The sequence below is a fragment of the Melopsittacus undulatus genome, chromosome 8 (genome assembly GCF_012275295.1).
Source record: "Melopsittacus undulatus isolate bMelUnd1 chromosome 8, bMelUnd1.mat.Z, whole genome shotgun sequence".
NCBI lineage: Eukaryota > Metazoa > Chordata > Aves > Psittaciformes > Psittaculidae > Melopsittacus > Melopsittacus undulatus.
Window position 1 is genome coordinate 214,788 of NC_047534.1, and position 22,921 is coordinate 237,708.

General features: G+C 43.3%; 1 protein-coding gene across 2 annotated transcripts in view; it reads right to left on the reverse strand.

Moving 5' to 3' along the window:
- Positions 1-20,052, reverse strand: part of LOC101871489 (3-phosphoinositide-dependent protein kinase 1) — a 67,362-nt gene extending 47,310 nt beyond the window's left edge. Inside the window, exons 1-7 of one of the 2 annotated variants that reach the window (XM_013130984.3) lie at positions 19,974-20,052; positions 19,466-19,574; positions 17,335-17,528; positions 16,539-16,675; positions 16,074-16,248; positions 15,766-15,871; positions 14,654-14,738 (exon numbers count right to left, since the gene is read on the reverse strand). In XM_013130984.3, coding sequence (XP_012986438.3) covers positions 14,654-14,738; positions 15,766-15,871; positions 16,074-16,248; positions 16,539-16,675; positions 17,335-17,528; positions 19,466-19,574; positions 19,974-20,052 — 885 coding nt within the window. Of the gene's footprint in view, positions 1-6,932; positions 7,043-14,653; positions 14,739-15,765; positions 15,872-16,073; positions 16,249-16,538; positions 16,676-17,334; positions 17,529-19,465; positions 19,575-19,973 lie in introns of those variants that run through there. The other variant, XM_034065481.1, reaches the window with a different exon arrangement.
- Positions 20,053-22,921: the final 2,869 nt, after the last annotated feature.

The following is a 22,921-nucleotide window of genomic DNA, read 5'->3' on the forward strand; positions in this document are numbered from 1 at the left end:
TTCCATTTATATACACTTAGAAGCTTGCCAGATAATGTAAAGTATTAATACACCTATTTGTCAACATTATTATTACCTTTAAGAAATTAAAACATTTGCCTACAGAGAAAATCCATTCACATGGATTAAAAAGTGTCACTGGATGCTGTCACCGCCTAACATTACAATATAAAATCATGCCTGTAATGGACAGGACAAAACACAGATTAAAGTAAGTGTCAGGAGTACTTCTGAATGCACTAGACAAATAGTAAACTGTTCACACACCTAACAGTTAACTTTGACACACAAAATACATATAGCCATATAAAAAAGCAACCAAAAACCAAGCCCATAAGACCAAGCTTCAATGTAATTGGGAGATATTTAAAACCATGTACTCTGTATGCACTTTTAGCTTGACGAAGCTCACTTATCTTTCCCAGTCAAGGAGTACCACTGGACTGGAACAGGAGTTAAAACAGACCTAGAAGTATGATTTCAGATTCTGAAATCTGAGGAAAAGGATGGAAGGGATTTAGAGAACCACACTCAATTCATTTATTGAAAAGAAGCAATATATTAAATATATATAGAGAGAGTAACCAAATACCAAGTTGGCAAATACCTAGTCTTCTTTGGGATGGAAACATTAAGTCATACTTCAATAACTTATCTCTGTGCAGCAAAGAGTGCCAAAGGTACCAAAAAAATAAAAAACAACAAACACCCAAAAAACCCAGTAAAACAGAATCTGAGCAAAAGGGCTGATCTCAAGGCATTTGTAAAAATCTGGTTTTAGGTACAACACAAAGCGGTGAACAAGCTGATTAATCTTCAACATATCACAAGAAGTAGAATTTATACTGAAATGATGGAACTTGTTCAACTTTTGCGCCAGGTAATTCAAATGTCTAACAGAAAAATCTGAACTAACAAAACCAACAGGCATCTCTAAGAACAAACACTCCTCTCCAAAGAACCAAGTGAGGTAGGTTGCGAAGATGCTGAAGATATTTTCCTGGGACAACAGGATGTTCTTTTCTACAGAGAAGTCCTTTGAAGATCATAGTGAGCCATCTTCTTCAAACTGCTGTAAACAAACCCTACTCTCCAAGTATCAGTTATTTGCAGATGTTTTAAAAAAATAAATCATGAACATAGAACATTAATCTTCTGTAGCACAGCCATTTATGTTTCTGTTGTGCTGAGCTGCACCAGCACTCTTTCAAACCTCATCATTAAGTGGTAGGCAAAGATTACTGTAGACAACTTAAGATCCAGCTCATAACCCAGCAAATTGCCCATCAACTCCACATCTTGAAGAAACTGACCATTACAGTCAGCAAAAGAGCCTGAAGCCAACCAATCTGTCAAAATCTATACTTTGATCCAGGTCAATAAATGCTTAACAATTACTACATTTAAAAGAGCAGACTATTTCAATTACAAAAGCTATTTTAACACAACTTTGTTTTGCAGAAGAATCTGAAGTCACACATTTATCTGGAGTGAAATTTCTTTTATCTCCAAAGTTGCCACAGGAAAAAAAATCTGTTGCTTAATAGACCCTTTTATGAATCAAGCATGTAAATTTCAGAAGTGCTCAGCTGTATAAAAGGAGGATTTTTGCTGTTTAAACAGGCTGCCGTGCAGCTGATTAAAGAAGCCTAGGCTCTGACCCACCAGAACAATTATACTCACCTTCAGGCACAGCATCATTTGAAACCTCTCAAATGCTGGAAGGTTTTGCATTCACTGTGAGGCAAACAAACAAAAAAAACTACCAACCATGCCCCTTTAATTATTTCTATAGAAATGACCATCATTTAAAAGAACAGACAACTTCTTTAAAAGTAATGTCCTGGTAAGACATTTAACATTTAAGGTTGTGTTAGTGGAAGGAGAAAGCTTGGAGCAGATAGTTCTTCAAATATACTATTGTACCTAAACTGGCTGGGACCTTTGCAGTAGTAGGAAACAGAAGCATGAAAATATTTCAAGTTGATGTAGCCTGCTTGATACATTAACAGCCCTAGTAAGATTTAAAGAAAAAAAACAACACAGTAATATGAAGCTAATATTGAAAATACTTGTAATGAATCATCGTAAGATACAGTTACTATTTCAGAGGAAATACATGTAAAGCCCTGGCTAAGCCTGACATATTGCCATGCTCTAGTAACCTTACAAACCTTTTCTTTGTATTACTGTAAAGCACAAGTAGGTTGTTAAAACAGACTCTAGTACCTATTTTGGAACATACTAGTCCTATCTTCAAAATATAATGAAAAATATTAACTTTGAAGAATAATCAAAATTAATCGATTTTCTTCTTAAGCTGTCTGGACATACAGCCTCACAAAACTCACAGTATATAAAGAAGTGTTTTAAAGTTTGGGAAGAGATATTACATTGTTCATAGATCTCAAAACACCAGAAACAAAGCTCAGCTCTGACACTACCTCCTTCACAACTGATCACCTTACTTTTTGCAGTAAACCAGTAACACAGTTTATCTGTGAGTAATGAGGAAACCAGATTTGAGTTGGGTGTATTTTTTCTGATACAACAGGCTCAAGGATTTGGAAGCACAGAGAACACCTCTGTGGTGTTTAACTGGCTGAACTCTTCACTTAGGGAACACAGGTATTTTATCCACAAGACTGATTTTGTACCTACAGAAATAAATTTCTCATGTACAGGGCAGCGTTGATCCAAAATTTCAGTTAACCCAAATACCTTTTTCTAAATGAACAACCCCACACATATGGTGGTATTTTCCATCACTCATTTCCAGGATTCTAATTCCAAATTCACACAGGAGTTAAAGCTAATTCAAGGCTTCCTAAGAACCTCCATATCAGCCAGTGCTCTCTAACCTCCTCTGCTGCTAACCAAAGCACTCAAGTTCCAAGCACCTTCAGAAGCAGAGACTATGCGAGGCCTCCTTCCATCAGCCGCCCACCCCCACAAACACCCCCCAAGCCTCAAAAGAGATCAGAAACAGGAAACCACAAAAATCTCTAAGAACCTAAAGTCAGCCTGTAGCCCAAATAGCTGTGTGTATAAACAAGCCACTGAGAATTCATTTCACAAAACAGACCTAAGGCCAGCTCACAAAAAATAAGAGCCATCTGCAATCACAATATAATAGATCACATTCTACACCATCAAGTTATCTCACGAAGCACACCAATACTAATAAGTGTTGCACAGAATGGATGGAGGCTCATGGTAACAAACACAAAAGGACTTCCTATGCTAACTCTTGTTGGCAATTCCAGGAAGCAGAGAACTGCTTTGGGTGAACAGCAAAAAAGCAGCCACACAGAGGTGGCAGTAGATGGGGTATACAAAGGTGGGACGCACAAGCAAGACCTGTACACTGAATTCTGTACGATTACTAAAGAACTGAACATAAGCTTTAATACTTTCTTTTCAGGAAAATGTGCTAAGGAAGTTAATCCTTGCAATTTTTCACTGTAAAGAATTACAGAGTATTTGCCAGGTGACATATTTACAGCTTATCTTTTAAGCCAGAAAGCTAGTCTCAGCTTCAATTTGTAGTCACAAAACAAGCCAGCTGTCTTCTACAGCACAGTTGAGTAGAGTCCATGGGCTGTGAAAAATAAGGTTCTAGAGCAAAGAGCTAACTTCGTGAGCATTGTGTTCAGCCCTTTCAGACACTTCAGTTAAACCTTACTAACTTTCTACAAGCTTACCTGCAAATAAGATGTCAGAAAGAGAAGTGGGGTGGGAGAAAAATCAGCTCCTTCCCCTTTTGCTTCTGTATTACATATACATAATCTAGCTTAGCCACCTGCAAAAAAAGGTTTCCCACTTGAAATACCAGAAACAGTAATTCCTTGGTTTCATACACATTCTTCAGGAAGCTCCACTAGGAGGAACTCAGAGAAGGATTTTCTCTCTCAAACACTGTTTTCTGAAGTGAGTTTTTTTTCTTTCTATACTGAAAAGTAATTTCTCGTTTGCATATTTCCTGATGCAATAAATGTGCCAGTTCTACAGCAATCCACGCAGCTTTTCTAGCAAAACAAAACACAAACGAGTTTATGGTTAAAAAACAAGAATTACTAAAATATTTCACATCCTCAGAGATCAAACCTATTTTTACTACTTTGCCAGTGTATTACTTTTCTCATTCTAACCAAGCGATTATGTCCCTGGTTTTGTGCTTTCTGCACCAGAATTCCTGCAAGTACTTCAGTAGTCAGCATCCCTTTTCGAAATGTTTCCTGCAATGTTGCCTTCCAACTGATCTACTTTAGGGAAGTGAAATGAGCCCAGGTCTGCAGGGTGCCCCACAATGTCCAGCTACAGCAATCTACTTGCAGTTTCAAGAGCTATATGAAACAGACATTACTTTTTGCACCGGAAGTAACATAGCAATAACCCAAAGAATAACTTGCCTCAAAAAAACCAACCTACCCCCACTGTAGATTCATTGCTTAGCTGAACATCACTGTTATATCCAGATTATTCTCTAGATTATCTCCTTTCCACTAGCTACCAGCATTTCCTATGTTAGAAACATGAATGCATATAAAATTGCTCTTCTTAAACTAATATAATTTCTTCACCTTGGAGCACCTTCTCAGCACCTGGATTTTTTTACTGTTTTCTATTCCTGCAGCCTGCTTTGGCTAGAGATTCACAGAAATCTTATCCCATGAGTGGTAAGACTAGTCACAGCCTTATACCAAAAACCCAAGATAAGAGAGTCGTAAGTAGACAGATATGTAGGGAACACCTGTCAAGCCTGTCTGAAAGTTTTATACCTACAAATAACTACAAGCAGAACCCTTACCATAGCCCAGTCTAATTCTTAGCATAGATGCAGAACACAGTTCTTTGAAAAGTGCAGTTTCTACTAGGTCCACAGAGGAAAAAAAGAAGCTAGCAGTTTTGTTCAGACATATTCACAACTATACTGTATTTTTTATCTAGACAGACACACTGGTGAAATCTAATAATCACAAGAGCAGCTAAACCTTCTAGTGAAGATGTTGCTGAAAATGTCCATCCACAGGAGACCCAATAAGGAAGCCATTAAGGGCAAATAACTGAGACCACACTGACACCTGCAAATAAAGCAGCACTCAAGTTGTTCCCTTTTTAAAAGTGCAACTTTTTCCTTCGGACCACACCTTCAGAAAATAGAATGTTTCAGGAACTGCCCCCACATATACAAACACACAAAAAAACAACTGTTTTGGCAGAGGAATGCACGAATATTCCTTTCAAAGGTGTGCTCTATATTTTCCCCTCACCCTGCAGTGTTTTGCATTTATAGTAGAATGATCATAGAACTCACTGATGTCACTAATAATCACAACACACAGGCATTAACAGTAACTTGCTCAGAACATCAGAAATACTGGCTTTTCCCATATTTTATATCATCTCAACTACAAAAAGGTTGGCTGCATCACTCCCCGTTTATGTGCTACTGCCAATCAGTACACTCACCTGGCCACAGAAACATTAAACAGGATTGAAATGAGGTAATTCAAAATAAGTTACGCTAATAAAACATTTCAGCTTTAACAAAACCGACTGTCACCTTTGTCCATTCTCTCTCTGTACATTTCTCTTACAGACATGGACCTGAGGTGTACATAGAAAAGGAACAGAACTGCAAGTATTTTTGAGAGGCAACAATCGAGGACAGAAACACAAAGGGAAGCATACTCCCTGTTTAAAGGAGTCCCAAGTAAACACAAGTCATCTCTGACGCTGAGAAGCAGCCATGTGGAGCTCTAACAAGTGGTAAGATAGGAAAGCTAATTCTCTTAACAATCAAACATTGCTTTATTTCATAATCCTCAATGCAGTATTCTGTGCTCTCCCCAGTAGGTCTATTCCACAGAATCATTCTCATCTTTAGTCAACAAATATGATCCTGTGCGACACCCTTATGAAACAAGCACTGAGCATGAAGAGGAGCACACACTGGAACAGGGCATTCAACACAGCTATACCAGTTTCCACGGAGAAAAACCTCAGCCAATTCCAGCCGACTGAGAAGTTTTAAGTGTTGCATAGCGGAGCTTGGCAGCTTGCAAGTGACAGCAAGAATACGAGACCCAAAAGCACATGGATGAGAAACGGATCACTGCGACTTAGTTACACAGCTATCAATGAAAGTGGCAGCTATTTTTGTAAAACAAAACCAAATTCTTTTCATAAAGAAATTTCTACACTAACTAAGCTGTATAATCTACAATGTAAACTACGATTTACTACTACTGTTTACGAAAAAACGATTTACGATTACCAATTCGGTGCATCGGCTACAGCTCCATCCTACATTAGTCAGTGCTCACAAAGCGTCAGTTTTAGCCTATCAGGCTCGCGTAAACAACCGTGTTCGAAACGGTCCTGCTGCGACCCTCACGATCTTCCTCACGCGTTTGTTTCCACTACGAAGGAACTCCAGTAACGGGGTGGCTCCCCCCGGAAGCAATGCCGGCTCTCCGGTGGGAGACAGCCCAGCAAAGCCACGCCAACGCCCGGCACCCGGAACCGAGGACGGAGCTCCGCCAGACGCCGCGGGCCGGCTGCTGCAACCTCGTCCCCAGCCCCGCTTCCTCCCGCGGCCGGGCCGGGCGCGCTGCTCACACCTCGGGGCCCTGCCGGCGCCTTGGGCGGAACCGGGGCCCTCCCGCGAGGCCCGCGGAGAACCAGGACGCGGGGGTGGGGCGGGTAGAACGAGGACCGAGAGCAGCAGCGCCGGGCCCGGGCCCGCGGCGGCCGCACCGCTTGTCCGAGCGGTCTGCGAACCCCGCCGTGCCCCCGCCGCCCGGCAGCCTGCATGGAGCGGGCGGCCACCGCCGAGCGGGCCGGCCCCGGCGGCCACGGCCTACTCGTACCGGCCGCACACCGCGGCCGGCAGCAGCCGCCGCACCGAGCCCCGCGCCCGCACTCACCAGAGAGCTGCTGGTGCCGGCCATGGGCCCGCCGGCCGGCGCGGCCGCGCTCCCCTCGCGCCTCAGGACCCCGGCGCACGGCCGCCAAGCGCGAGCCAATGGGACGCCCGCATCCCCCGCCCGTGACGTCACCCACAACAATACCCCGCTCCCCCCCTCCCGCCGCCGTGGGCGGGACTTCCGCTCGGCGCGGCCGTTCATTGGCTACGCTATCTGCAACTCACGTGCGCGCCCGGACGGGACGTTCCCCGCCAGCCTCAGCGCCCGCGGCCCCGGCGAGTCTGCGCAGTCGCGGCAGTGAAGCTGCGGCCCCGGTGCCGTCGGGCGCGGCGCGGGTGAGGGCGGAAGTGATTGCGAACCTCCCATCCACCACCGCGCGCTCACATCCGGGTTCATGCCACGACGCGAGGGCGCGCTGGGAGTGACGACATTGTGACGTCACGGAGCGCGGGGGCGGTGCCGGTGCTTGCGCACGTTCGCTCCGGAGCTGTCCGTTTGTACGGGGGGAAAGCGCGTCCCGTGTGCGCGCTGAGCGGGAGCGCGCCCGGCCCATGGCGGTGTCAGCACCAGCCGGTGCTTGCGGGGCCCCGAGCCCTTGTCCCGGCCGTGCACGGCCACGTGCGCGTCTTGGCAGGGGTCGGCCGGTGCTGACCACCCCGCGGCCACGGCTGCAGAAGCGCGGCTGGGTTTGCCTCGGAGGCCGGTTCAGGAAGGACCACCCAGGGACTGCCCTGCAGCGGCAGCTGGGCTGGGGTGGAGGGCCGAGGCTGTGTCCTGGGGGTGACCCCCTTTCCGGAGGGGGATTTCTGCTATAGCCAGCCTGTATCAGCTGTCCTGTGCGAGTTTCTCATCTTCAGCAGACAAGTAGAACTACTGATCAGAACCTCATAATAGGTGTGGGGGGAGGTGTTTTTAAGTATACCTCTGCTTGTGTTCAGACTATCCCAATTCTCTTTCATAGGCAATGTTTTTTTTCCCCGGATTCTTTCCAACTGATATGTATATACCTGAAGGTACTATGCCTAGACTTGGATATGCTGTTCAACTGCAGCCTCATCTGTTACAAGTAGAATGAAATAAGTACTTGCTACCACTTCCAAATTACCTGTCTCATTATGAGCTATAATAGTATTTGCAATAACATTTCACTAGTAACTCATTATTTATATCATGGTTCACTGCAGCTCTCACATCCTATTTCAGTGTGTTGCTAAAATCTTTACCAGAACAAATCTTGTACATGCACTTTCGTCACCAAAATTACTGAATCAGACCAAGACTGCATCAGGATAAACTGGAGCACCACTTGAAATGCCATATCTGTTAATGGGGAACTGTTAATGATTAGACTCTAATGCATTTTCACAGTGTAATCATTCATTCATAAATCCAGGTGGTATCATTTAGGCCAACTGGTGTCCTTACTATTCCTCTAAAATTGTGTACAGAATCTCACCAAAGTCAAAGTATGTAGGATCTACTTCTTTGCCATCAGCAGCAGCTGAACTCTCATGTCATCGACAGAAGTGAATTAATGGCTTTTTAATCCTCTAGATTGTTAAAATTTGTTTTTTGGTAACTTCTTCCAGAATCCTTTTGAAGGCAGAAGTTTGGTTGAGTTCATGTTTTGGGCCCTATTTTGCCTATGTTTAACGATGACACTTTCAGAGTTCTTGAGATTTCTTTTTCTGCATGACTTCTCAGAAATAGCTTTCAGTATTGCAGAGGCTGGTTTGTGATATAAGGAAGAAGTCCTTTCCTAGAGGAAATATGCATTGTCTTGGGTAAGACAGTATTGAGAGGTGAACAGCACCTCCCCTGCACTGCTGAGTGATTGCAGTGGTGGTTTTTTAGGTATCTTTGCTATCCACTTGGTGACAGACATTTAATTACGAAGCGGAGGGAAAACATGGTCTTAATGTAATGGATTAGTGTGGAGCATCGAGACCATTCTGGAAAGGCTTGCGGGCTCTTGGTGCTGTGCTTCCTGGGCAGGAGGCAGTGCAGCAGGCACAGTGCCAGCGCTGCACCGCAGCAAATATGCATTTCTGAATGTAAAAGTATGTCACAAAGACGTCTTAGCTAAGTGAGCTGTCTACATTGATGCCCCAGTTCCTTTTTTTAATGCTTTGTTTAGACTTGCCTATGGCTTACAACTTTGCCAGCATTTGGCAGCCAGTGTTGATAGTACAAAAGACAGTTTATTACTTGCCTTTACACTGTAATGACTGTTACTTCTGCCCTCTGGCACTGCCTATATCAGGCTACATGTGAATCAGTGTGGCTCAAATATCCATATTGTGTTGGGCCTGCAGTACCATATAAATATACTACTTCTAGACAAAGGCAAATGTGGCATAATACTGGGCTGTGGTATTAGAGTTGATGCTGTCACAGCAGATTCTGTGCTGCACTCCAGTATGCACTGAAAATAGGAAGTGTGTTGATTAAATCAATCTGTCCACCAGCCCTAAACTGATAAGATTTGACACTGGAGTTTGGGATTTTGTCAATTAGCTTGGCTCCATGAGCAGCAAGGAAGAAGCAATCCAAGTGCTGTAGTTTTGTCTTGCAACATAATCCTTGGCTTGCATGTTGTTAAAAACAAACAACCCCTCTGTGTGTTCATTCCCTTTCCTAGCATTAAAAAATAACATCCCCTCCTCCTTTCCAGTTACAATCAGCAGTACATAAATATGCATGTTGTCAAATGGTACAGTTCTTGCTTTGGAACTGATGGTTTAGATCTCTGCACTTGATTAGTGCTTCTGTCTTCAGATCTGCTGCGCCTTGAGCAGGAACAGATCTGCAGATTAGATTAAATTACTGAAGATTAAACAGACTATTTTTAATTTCTGGTACTTCTACCGGCAAGACAAGTGAACATGTGGATGGCTGTGAAAGAGCATATACTCTGCTGAGGGGTTCTGGGAGACTCAAGGGACTATGCTAGTCTGGAAAGGCCTGTGGTGACAAAGACTTCTGCAGCACAGGATTTGTGACTCAAAGAACCACAGTAATACAGAAAAGATGGAGAGAAAGGCTGTGGAGCTGGAAATGGTGGAGTTCACACTGGCAGTTGCTAAGATGTTGCTGCTCTGAGTCTAACCAACATTACCTGTACTTTGTTTATACAATAATCAAATTTAACAGAAGTAAACTAAAAAGAGCAAACTTGTCTCTCTGGACTCTGGCATTACTTTCCTTCTGTCTGCTTACTTAACAAGGGAATGATTTATGGGTTTATTTGGACCTTGACTAATGGCAGTCTCAGGGAAAAAAGATTGCTTTCACAGGCTTGGCTTCTGCACTTTGGAGCGGGAGTCTGCAGATCAGTGATCTTGTTTCAGCATGCCAGACACCACTATTTGAGCTTTGCTTTGATACATTAAAAGCCACACTGTGAAGACAAGTCATCCTAAGTGAGAGGACACAGCAGGTTGAGTGCTGTGTCTTAGTATTTGTGATTTGTTTGCTTCTCTTTCAAAATGAGTTTGTGTCAGTGCTGTGATACCTACACTGTTGACAAACATGCAGTCTGAGCTTCTCACCCCTCTTGAAATGACTAAACAGCAGAATGTCTGACACATACAGCTGCTATCACTCATTACTGGGAACACCAATACTTCCATAGCCATTGGATGGGCACTAGCAGAACTAAGCTGATATTCACATGCTAGACACATGGGATTGCTCACCGTGCTGGTCCCCCTTGGCTTCATGAGCTGTAAAATACATTTTCAATCAGGAGCCTTCTTACCCCTCTTTCTGGTGGTGGTGGTGGTGGTAGCAGCAGCACTGGCTTAGTGCTTTGGTCTGTAAACAAGGGATAGGAGTATGTCCCTCTCCTACGATGTTTTCCAACCAACTTTTACTAATCATTATATAGCCAATGTTTTCTAAAGTTCTTCAGAAACTCTTGGACACTAACTTCTGAAAAATCAAAGTTCGCATCAGTTCCTTTATTTACTTTTGAGTAATTGTACAGTGTTCTCAAACACACCCCACCCCCCAAACTCACTACTAAATGGAAATCTTTAGCACAGATCATTTTCAACTCCTTAGTGGCTTACAGGCATTTCTTAAATATCTTCCAAAATTGTTTCCCATGGCAAAACTCAACAGGAAGAAAAGAAAGGGGAATATACTGGTTACACTTCGTTCTGGTTGCAGACAAATCACATTGCATGCACTCAGTAGTCCCAGGAAATGAACGGCTTCAAAGGCTTGGCCAGAGCCCACATTACTAGATGGTAGTTCTCTGTCTTCTACTAGAAAGATGCATATCACATTTACAGGCAAAAATTAATCCTTAGAATAGCTCAGAGATTCTGGGAGAAGCTGTGAAAAACCACAGCTTGAATCTAATACCAGCTTCAGTCATGACCCACACAAAAAAGAACAAGAACACCAAACAACAAAACCCTGAACTAAGATAAAAACCCAAAGCAGAAAGGCAGGAAAATGGCTTTTATATTATGCTGCTTTTCTTAAAAAAAAAAAAAAAAAAAAGTAGTTTTCATTGGCTGAATAAAAATGAGGCTTTGATTGTTCCAAAGACCTAATTGTAAAGCAGAGGCATTTTGTTCTAGCTACATTCAACATTCTGTACAGGACCTTTCCTCTTTGCAATGTTCCCATTTTATACGTAGCTGTATAAAAGCAGAAGCAGCTCAAATTTGTTAAGAGTTCTGATGGAGAAGTGCTGATACTGCAGTATCATTTCAGCTCTTTAACCATCAGCCTGTCATCTTCTCTGGAGTCAGTTCATGTAGTCTTCCTGTCTGACAGACACAGGCAGCATCATTTCTGACTTTTCATTTCTCTCAAGTAATTTACTACTACATTAAGTCTTTCTATTTCCTTTTGCTTCTCTATCTCATTAAGTTTTGTGCTCTCCCTTCCATAGCCTGACCTACTGCTTCCTACTTGTCTCCAAATATAATTGTTCTCATTCTCTTTTTACTGATATCTTGTAGCCAGTACAGAATACCTTGGTAACTGAGTAAGACTTTATGAAACCAGGTCAGTTTCTATGCAGATATGTTTGTCGGCTCAGGCTGTTAAGATCTAAGAGATTTAAGATACAATTGATCTGACAGTTTCAGGAAGCATCCATCTGATTCTGAAGATTTGAAATTTAGGACACTGCATCAAGCCACACTAGGGGGTCTAAGAGTTCATGATCACCAAAATCCTTTAGACTTGTGGTCTTGTTTTACAGAATTTCTTCTCCAGAGGATATTATAGCTACTGTTAATTACAGTGACATCATATTCTTCTGCCATTACATTGTGGTATAGTATGGAAAACATCCTTAAAAATAGTTTGTACAAGATAAAACCACAAAGGACCAGAAAGGGGATATTTTTTCAGGTATCAGAAGAGCCTTTTGTTTACCACACCAGAAACAAATCGGTCCTGGCACCTCCTGTGGCTGTCACACAAGCTGGATGTGGACTTCTCATTCTGTTGCTGCTTCTCTCCCAGATGAAGGCTTTCCACAACAGTTGTCTGGCCTAGCACATGTTTTAGGGAAGGGTGTCTCAATCTGCTTGCTGATAACTGAAATCCTTCTTTCAGTTGTCAGAACTAATCAGTGCTAACAATCACCAGAGAGTCAAGGGAAGCACTCCCAAAGAGGCAAGAATGAATGTGTTACTGTATGTATGCATGTGCCAGCTACTGTAGTTGCATCTGTAAATTTCTTAGTATGCTTGCTAAAACTCCTGAGCCCTTTAAGCCTAGGAGATGTAACTAAGACTTCAGGAACCTGCTTGTTGGGCAGTCAATCACATCTAGGGTTTTCTGTGTCTAGGGCACAAAGTAAGCCTCTAGAGGTTCATCTCAGAAAGGCTGTTCAGTTGAGCAGATAGGCAAAGAACTCATCAGTTCTGGAGAAATAACAAAAGCCCTGGAGAGGCAGTTGGCCTGGCCTGTTTTTTGATTAAATAAAGCTCGTTTGTTCTATTCTTGCTTTTCACCTTTCTCCAACAGATAAGGTCAGACACTTAACCTTGGAATAAATTGTTGTTAAAATCAAAACTCTATATGGGGCTTTGTTACCGCACAATAGAAAGTTAGAGCCATTCAGAGTAATAAAGAACAAAGCCACTGCCTGATTAAATAGAGCAATTATGAATTCTGAAGAAATTTGGAACCATTTGAAGTCATCAATATCATATGAAGAAGCAAATATTAAAAAGCAAAATTACCCTTTTTAGAAAAAAAATGTTTATGTTTTTGTGAAGAATTGTACTACTTTACAAAATAAAGATGGAGTTTAAGTGGTCATTAAGCACATTACAAGAATTGCTGCTTCTGAGAGGTACCCAATCCCAATAGCTCCTTCTGAGGCAAAATAGCAGGTCTGCTGCTGCTTCCTTAGCCAGAGCGTTGCTGGACTTCTGCTGCTGACAGATGGTTAATTTAGGGAAGAGTATGGTCAAGTATCCCCTGAGACAGCAGGTACTGCTGGAGTCAGGCCTTATGATGCCTGTAGGAGTAGCATTTGCTAGCCAGAGGAGTTGTCACAATCTTCTTTTGAAGTACAGAAATTGAGGATTTACCTAAAAATTATACATGTTTGTAATTGTCTGCATGGTCACTATTTAAGCCACTTGGGAAGACAGTGCTGGGAGATGAGAGGACAGCACTAAGATCTGTGTAGACAGTATTCCTCAGGGAAGGTCACTCTGATCATTCTGATGTTTGAGAAGACTATTGTCATTGGAGAGCTTCAGTAGTTCAGCAGGAATCAAACCTCCTGTGGTATGACTGTCACATAAGGTACAATAGTCACTACTGCTGAAGGACACATTTGCTATCTCTAGAGATTCCTGAAGCATAAGGAAGTCACCGCTTCCATGCTGTGAGTGAGAGGAGGAATTCCTTCCCATGCTGGGGCTCTCAAGGTTGGCTTTCATTTTTTCAGAGATTTTCAGGCCAACCGTGTCATTGCCGTGGGCAAACAGTAGTCCCAGCCTCGCTTCTGTCTCTTCCACTCTTACATACCTGCTGAGGATGTACTGCTGGCTTGGAACTGAGGCACATACCAAGTTCTCTTCTGCAGCAGCCAGATTTGTGCTTTCCATAGGCTTCAAGGAAAATATCTGAGAGATCTGTTCTTGAGTGTTTAGATCAGAAGCATCATCTGCAGCCTCTTTGTTTGAGTTGCTGGCCTCTTCTCTTCTGAGCTGGCTACAAGCCTCATTAGGTCCAACCCAGTCCTAGTGACAGGATCAGTAAATTCAGCACATTTTTCTTAGAGTTGGAACTTGCAAAATAACTGTTCTTTCTATATGGCTTTGGCACAATAATCCAGAGGTTTAGTGCAGATCAGTTTAGGACAAACATAGTAATAGGGTAGAGAATCTAGCTGCTAACGTCACAAGAAGTTTTCAAGATTTCACCTCCAGAATGTACTGCAAGCTGCCCATATTGCTTTACCTTTGCAAAGACAGCATGCACTGCTCATGTTCAGCATGGATAGGAGTGACTGACTGGAGGGAGCTTATTTCTAAGGAGAGAGAAGCTGGATAGAAGCTTTGGTGGTGTCGCTAGTATGTGGAGGCAGGACACTGAGAAGCTGTAAAGCTCCAGAAAGACTAGAACCATGTCAGTAACTGCTCAGGAGCTAAAATGACTAATCTCCAAGAAAAAGAAAAGTGCTCTCCTCATGAATTGAGGGTCATAAGAAAGAAATGAAACTTATCTCTTACCTTAAAATTCCCATTGTGCAAATTATAGAGAGGCTGAAAGAAAGCAGCTGGTGTGGGAATGTTGAAGCAGGAGAGGTCTTTTGCCCTGAAGTGAGCAAACAACACTTCACATTAAAAAAAGCAGAACACGACAGCAGTTTTCCTGTGTTCTGTTAGATGAGAGTTCCACACTTATACTAGAAAAACTGCACAAGAAGTCCATTTCACAAGGCTCCTGACATCTCCTGCAAGTGTTGGACTCCTGTGCATTTAAGGTTTCTGGCCTGAAGCAAAGTCATAAAAATTCTGAGAAACCCAGTACTAGTCTATTACTCATTATATGACTAAGCTATTTATGCATTTGTTTAGCAACCTATTTGATCTAAGACAGCGTCTCTGGAATTGGTTTAGAGCATTCTAGTTTCATTACGTTTAGACAGAGAAATCCTGCCAGACATCCTAGTCCTCTGTGAGAGTCTATCCTGTAAAAGTATTTTACTCTACAGACATCATGTGTTCTGTTTCTCTAAGAGTGATGTGAACATAGCAGAATAATCTATGTCAAGGCAGCAAAGGAAGAGGTAGGAGATTCACGTTTGCTCTTCCAGCATATAAAATTGCAGAGGATAATTGAACCAAAGTTCTAGAGACACTTTTTTCTCTGTACAACTTGGTCCCAAAACCTAAGGAGCACTGAATAGGAGTCAGTTCAGTTTGCTTGTATTGGTATTTTGCATACTGACTACTGACAGATATGTCACCAGTAGCTTAACTTTTGAAAGCAGCTTAACCACCCTTACAGATTGCTGTGTATTTGCACTTTTATCTACATGAAATCAAGCAATTTCCATGGGTTTAAATTTCTTTAACTCCAAGACAAAGAGACCCTCAACCTCGAGGTTTAGCTGAGTTTGGGTGACACAAAGACACTTTGTTCTTTTTAGGGATTGTTAGTGGGTCATTAACAATCATCAGCCAAGGAGCTTGTCATATGCCAAGACTGTCAGAAATGCTTTTGAAAATGATTGAGTCTGTGCAGCACAAACAGGAAGCAAGAAGAGCATAGGGACACCTGATTTACCTTCTTCAGGCTGTACAGATCAAGGGGAACTTAGTGAAAAACTGTAACATACCTTGAAGAAAGCTTGCAGTTCCAAAATAAATAGAGCAGCATGCCGAAACTCAGAGGAATGAACAAGAACTGCATCATTCTGGTATTTAGGATCTTTTCAGGCAGTTCTAGAAGAATCAACACAAAAATATTGGATAAAAAGTCTGGGAGTCAAGATCAAACCCCAAATAACCAAGCAATGCAAATGAAACAGGCTGCTAAAGGCAGCTAGTTTGGATTTGAAAAGCTTCATTTTATCAGGTATCCTCCTTTTTTGAACATAAATTCATGAAAACACATGAACTGAAGTAAAACCAACATTCTTTGTACCTGCTCTTTGAAACACTGTTGTCTGGCTCCACTCGCTCCACTGACTATGGTATGAATCCTCATTCTCAGAAACCTTGCACCGAACTCGTGCAGCGTAAGTGACACCATTGCGGAGCTCGGCGGCTTCAATTTCAACCTGGGGCAGTGAACTGGGGGGTGTCTTGTTCAGTGCAATCTGTAAAGCAGTGCAAAGGATTTCTGTAAACAAGGCTGGGAATGGGATGGTCTTTTAAATACTCTTCCCCTCCCCTCCTTTTCCAGATCTTTTTCCAGCTGCAAGACGAGGGCCTGTGTGGTGATGGGTGACTTCTGAATGCAGGGTCCAGGAGGAGATTTACTCATCTTCAGTATTGATGGTTTACATAAAATCTTTCAGCAATGATGTGGGAAAACAGAAAGGCCAGCTTAGAGCTGCCAGGAGGCCCAGAGAGCAAGGCAGTATCAGTGTGTGCTTCATCCAGTTACCTCCCAGGACGTGCTGTACTCCTTATACTGCAACTCATATTGAAGAATTTCGACGAGGTACCAAGGCACACTCCACCATATCTGACACTTGCTGGCAGTGGCATTGCTCTGGATGTTCAAAGGGGGGTCAAGTTTTACTGCAAATAGAGAGGTAGGGTTTTTCACACTATTTGGGACATGAGCACCATAGACAGAAATGCATGATATTAGGCTGAATGAAGTCTTGGAAGATAAAGCTGGGTCTAACGAGTCATATTAAGACCAGCAGTATACCAAATTAGCTTACAGGGTAGGCCAGAACCACTACGGAATTGACATAAATTAATAACTCAAATAGCTCCTAGGGATAATCCTGCAAGCAAAGAGCCACTCTCAGTGTCACATTCTGCATGTCCAGCATACCACTAATACAGACAGGAACTGAGATCTCAAATACTAGAGCATTTCTCTGAGGTACCAGGCCATGGGACATCGAATTAGATCCATGACTTTGATTCCTCATGGCTTCATTTCTTAGAGAAGAAACACAGCTACAGAGGCAATCCAATTGGGCATCACCATGTCACAAGAAAACATGATGCAAACAAGAAGTACAGTCAAAAGGTACTACAGAGCCAGTTCTCTCTGAAGTCCTGGAAAAGTCACTAAGGAGACACTGGGACAGCATCCTTAATGATGAAGTCCACATAGTCCCTTCTTCAGGGATGAGCAGTCTGGGCTGTTTCCATTATTTTCATTTTGTATCCCAAAGCTGAAGGCAGAGCCTCAACCCACAGCTGCCCTGCTTCATACTTACTGTGCTCACGGGGATTGTACTCTGGAAAGATGATGTACGTGTGATTGCGTCCAAAGAAGTTGCCTTGGAGAGCAACTCTATAACCATCTGTTTCCAAGATCTGGCTGGCTAAATGGATGGTGCAGTGGTACTGGTTCTGCATGCTTTCTCTGGCAGTAAGTCTGCAGCTGGCGTTGTGGCCCTTTGACCAGAGGCTAGAAGAATAAAAGAGCTGAAAGTTTCTTTTAAGTTGTATGATTAAGTGCTTTTCAGTTTACGAAAGGTGGTGGCAGCTTAGCACAGCACCACACGAACCTCTTCAGTGCAGCCAGCAGAGAAAGATGCTAAAGCTGGCTGGATGGCAGAGCTGAAAAGTGTGGAGGGAACCAGGTTCATAACCTCCCTGCTGAGGGCACCACACCTCCGGGAGCTGCATCACAAACCAGTACCTGCCCCGTGCTCCCTCTTGGAAGCCAGAAGGCTGCTACATGCTGCTGCCAGAAAAGCAGCTCGTACAAGGGGGTTAAAATGGGTGGACAGTTGGTTACAAACACACAGCACAGAGCTAACAAGTTGTACATTAAAGCCTCTTTCACTATGAACAAACCAGTGCTGACAGCAGAACACCTCAGAGGTTGGTTTGTCAGATGGTTTTTCTTCTTCTTCTTTTTTTTTCAGTGCTGTTTTTGCTTGTTTTAAGGGTTTTTTAATATTCACAAGCTCCAGCACAGAATAACAGGATGAATGACAGAAAATATCACCTTGGGGATACGGCTCCAAAGAGCAGTCTCATGTTATTAACTTGTCTAACGCAGCCATTTATCAGCAGATTTGTCATGTTGCACGTGATCCCGCAGTAAACTGAGACACTACAGTTTATCAGCTTGGCTTTTGTTCATAGATTTAAAATCTACTGTAGTTAAGAGTTAGGTTGGTTGTGACTTAACTTTACCAGAATATATGAGGTGTCTAATGGCAGCATGGCTTACCCTCATGCAACACTTGTTACTGGGAGTTAAGATAACATGATTACATAATCAAAACTCATTCATCTCGGATTAGCACATCACGGTGCTTATTATCCTGTCACCTAGGAAGCTACTCACCTGATTTCTTCTGTTAGAAGAAAAAGTATTCACATAGCATTCTAAATGTGTTACTATAACTCACTAGACATTCAAAATCCTTTTGCATACATATTAAATCATTTAGATTAAATCCCTAGGGGTTTAATTTCTAGGCAACTAGACAAGAAGCAGTTAGAAATCGATTAGGCAGCATCATGTAGGATGGGCTTTGGAAGTGCCCCGATCATGGGGAGCAAAGCCTGGGCTGGGGGGCTCTCTGTGCTGAGAGGGGCTGAATGGATGGGTGGGCTGAACCCCTGCTGCATGCATGCAGCCAAATGTGCTAAACCTCTGCTGCACACTCCGAGGCAGTGGGCCCACAAAAGAAGAGCAGCTTCCAAGGAAGCCACAAGTCTGCTGCTGTGGAGGGAGCAAAGCCCACAGCTGGGCTCCATCTTTGCTCTTCTTGCTCATGCCAGGGCTGTGGCTGCCATAGCAGCTCTTGGTGCTGTGCTGGTTTTGGCAGGGACAGAGTTAATTTTCTTCACGATAGCTGGCATGGAGCTATGTTTGGGTTGGTGCTGAAAACAGTATTGATAACACAGGGATGTTTTAGTTACTGCTGAGCAGTGCTTACACAGCATCAAGGCTTTTTCTGCTCCTCACCCCACTCCATCAGTGAGCAGGCTGAGGGTGCACAAGGGGTTGGGAGAGGACAGAGCCAGGACAGATGAACCCAACTGACCCCAGGGAGATTCCAGACCTAAGGACATCATGCTCAGCATGTAACACTGGGGGAATAAGGAGGAAGCAGGGGGATGTTTGAAGCTATGGTATTTGCCTTCTCAAGTAACTGTTATGCATGATGGACCCCTGCTTTCCTAGACATGGCTGAACACCTGCTTGCAAAGGGAAGTGGTGAATGAATTCCTTGCTTTGCTCGTGCTCACAGCTTTTGCATTACCCATTAAACTGTCTTAAGCTCAGCCCATGAGTTTTCTCACTCTTACTCTTCTGATTCTTGCCCCCATTACGCTGGGGGGGGGCTGGGTTGTGGCTGGGGTTCAACCACAACAGGCTCTTACTTGGTGAAATGCAGGTGGAAAGGTCCTTCTCCCATGGGCTCCTCCGTTTCCCACATGCAACTCACAGTAGTCACATAGTTATTCAGGCAGCTCAGGCTGCCCTGGAGCTCTGCAGAGGAAGGAGACCAGAGCTGCATTTGTGCATCACCTGACAAGGCCTTGCTTGGTACACCAAATAAATGCATTTGTTTCTAGTGCTTCCTTTAGTGATGCCTCATCTGTCTTTCTTAATGATGCCCCTTCTATTGCACCACACTTCACCTGCATGAGATGAGTGTAAGACCTTAAGGAAGGGACCTTGGGCACTGGCTAAGATTTTTCTGCTGTGCAGTTTGTCCAGTACATGCCAAGTTCCCCAGGCCTGGCATTGCCAACCGGTACTGGTTCCTGGGACGGGGGAAAGGGCAGTCACAGGATCTTGTGTTGCGTACCCCGGGGTCTGTGAATGAGAGATGAGCACATGCATGTGCCCCTTCCCACAGTGGACCTATTCCAGATCTCCTCTTACCTCTCCCTCTTCCTCCACCAAAGAGCAGCACAGAAGCAATGCACAGCTGGAGACACAGTTGACACACATCTCCTCCCATTCCAGACAGTATCTAAAACAGAACAGGGGTTAGAAGCAGTTTTGTTAGTATTCATACCAGCAGGTTGAATATCTGCTGCTGCCAGCCCTGGCACAAGCTGACCTTGGCTCTGTCAGACAGGCACCAACTCAGTTATTCAATTGCTTCATTTGCCAGGGGTTATGATCTCTCTTCCAGAGGAAGCCGCAGAAAAGGAGAGAGAAGTGTCAGGATAGGAGAAAATGCCAAGTTCAGCGTTGCCACAAGACCAGATGAGTACAGCCTGGCTGTAGAATAAGATTGTAGTTTTTAACCAACAAAGAGTCTGAAGTAGTCTAGAATAGGTGTGAGTGAGAAAGAGCCTGCACTTAGCAAGGACTGCAGTATTTTAATCACTAGGACTGCTTTACTGAAGAGATTACATTAAAATCTGATGGCTACAGCAGCAGGAAATACTTTCAGTTCCAGATTTCACAGACCTACACAGCAACATCCACTATCAACTTCTTTCCTGTAATGATGCCTGCTTATAGTGTCCCTTTTCTGAATTAATAGTAAAATAATCACAATGTTTCAGAATCTTTCTGGCTTCCACTTCAGCATCTCTTCATTCATGGGTTGTTCATAAATATCCTGTTGTGCTGAGGACCTTCTTCACAGTGGGGGTTGTTGAGAGGAAGCATCACCATTAACTGATTTTAGCTGAGGGAGGCTGGGAGGCATGAAGGCTCTCCTGCTTATCATTCTAATCAGGGTTATGTATGATCCCTGTGATAAACACAGTAAGACTGACTAAATATGAAATAGAGAGAGCTGCATTAAATAGAATTATATATGTGCTTACAAGAACTTGTTCAGGCACACAAACAAATAAATCTAAGTCAAGACAACTAAACCAGGACAATTTCCAGGTAATTGCTGCTAATTTGATATCTCCTCTCCCCCACTGAAGTTCTTTATTCAGTTCTGCAATGTTTGAAACATGCTGGTCGTTTCCTGGCTCTCTAATTCACCTGGAAACAAACGAGCAAGTTGAAATGCAGGTTTTTTTGTGTTAGTCATGAATGTGTCATAAATAGGTCATGGAACACGGAATTCTGAAAGGCTTTATCAGAACATTGTTTTGGGAAATAGCACATAACCAGCTGAAAAAGCTCCTGCAGTGCATCCATGATGTTAGAGGGGCCAACACACAGCCTGTGGATGCAGATCCATTAACAGAAATGTTACCACAGGTACACAGAGCATTCGTAACAGCATTGTTAGTTCATCCCTTCTGTTGGGATCCACACTTCTGACAAAGAGTTGCTGAAAAGATGAAAAAAGTTCTGGAAAACGCTGTAAGAATGATTGAATCCTGGGTAACTTTCCTCAGAAATGAAGAGCTAAAATGTTTTTAACTTAACCAAAGGAAAGGCTCAGTGGTGACTTCACACCGGCCACAAGTACCTTTCATGGGAAAAGGATTTCAGGTATGAGAAAAGTTCTGGGGTTGTTTCTTTTCTGGTGTTCTTGTTTGGGTGGTGCTCTAGTTGGGTTTTTCCTTTCAGTCTCCTGGAGATGGAAAGAATCCAATAGTTGGATACTGACAGTAGGTACAGCTAAACTGAACCAAACCGCAGAATTTGGATAAAGGGGAAGTACCTTTATTGCTGGAACCTTTTGTTTTCAGATATGGCCCAAGACCTGTTGTCTATAAATCTTTGCTAGAGATCTTAAATCTATTAAATCCTCAACTCAGATCATGCAGCAAGGGCACAACTGCAGCACCTGGGGACTGGAAGACAAATTATCTTCCTAGCCAGGATGCCTGATGCTATGTTTTGTTCTAATGCCCGGTTCCTGCAACACTGCTGAGCTGCAGGGGAAGGCAGAAAAGCCCTGTGAATAATGTAGACGTGGGAGAGGAAGGGGAAAGAACCACTGTCACTCAGAAGAGACCTGGGAGACAGCCCTGAAATGATACTCCAGCTATGCAGTCACCAGTGCAAGACTGGCTCAGTATCAGAAGCTGACTGGTGACCCTGAGTTCCCAGGTGGTCTCAAGCTGGTTGCAATGGTGTTTCTGTTCTTTCTGCATGTTTCCAGGGCAGAGTTGTTCTGCCTGTTACCTGCTCCAGGATATGAGGCCTTGCAGCCATGTCTTTCTCCTCCCCAGCTATGGTTCCATCAGCTGTCCCCATTTCATAAAAGTGATTTCAAGTAATTTTAACCAAAATCTGTACAACACAGATTTTCCAAATGCTCTCACTTGCTTATCAACAGGACAGGGGATCAAATGTTACTGCTGTGTTTGGTTGTATTACCAGACAACCCTAATCAAAGTTCTGGCTAACCCCAATGTTAGTGGTCCAGTAGAACACACAATAAAAATATGAACTTTGCCTTTAAGAACTTATAGGGTAAAATAAATTATTTTACAGATACCAAGGGGAGGGGAAGTAATACAAGAAGGTGATGGCAGTCTCAGCATGTGGGTAGCCTAGATATTGCCTCCGGTTTAAAGCTCTGCTTCGCTGAGTAACTAAGGAGAGTTGAGGTTGAAGTAGCCCAAGAGAATTGTAGACAGCACCTTCAGTGTGTAAGCAGTAGCATGGAGGATGGAGGAGTTGATTTGATGATCATAGGAAGAGTTGAGCTCCTGATATGGAAGTAGCAGATGACAAGAGGACAGGGAGAAGCTGTGAATGACTTTGAAAGTGGGGACAGAAAGCTTACATTTGATGTGAAGAATTGTATAGAGAACATAATGAGTTCAAAGTGACAGACCTTTGCATCTCCGACCGTTGGATGACTACAAGACAAGATCAGCTTTACAAATGCCTGATAAAACACGAAATTGAAGTGTCATGCAAGAGCAAGGATTTCATATAGAGATGTGTGCACAAGA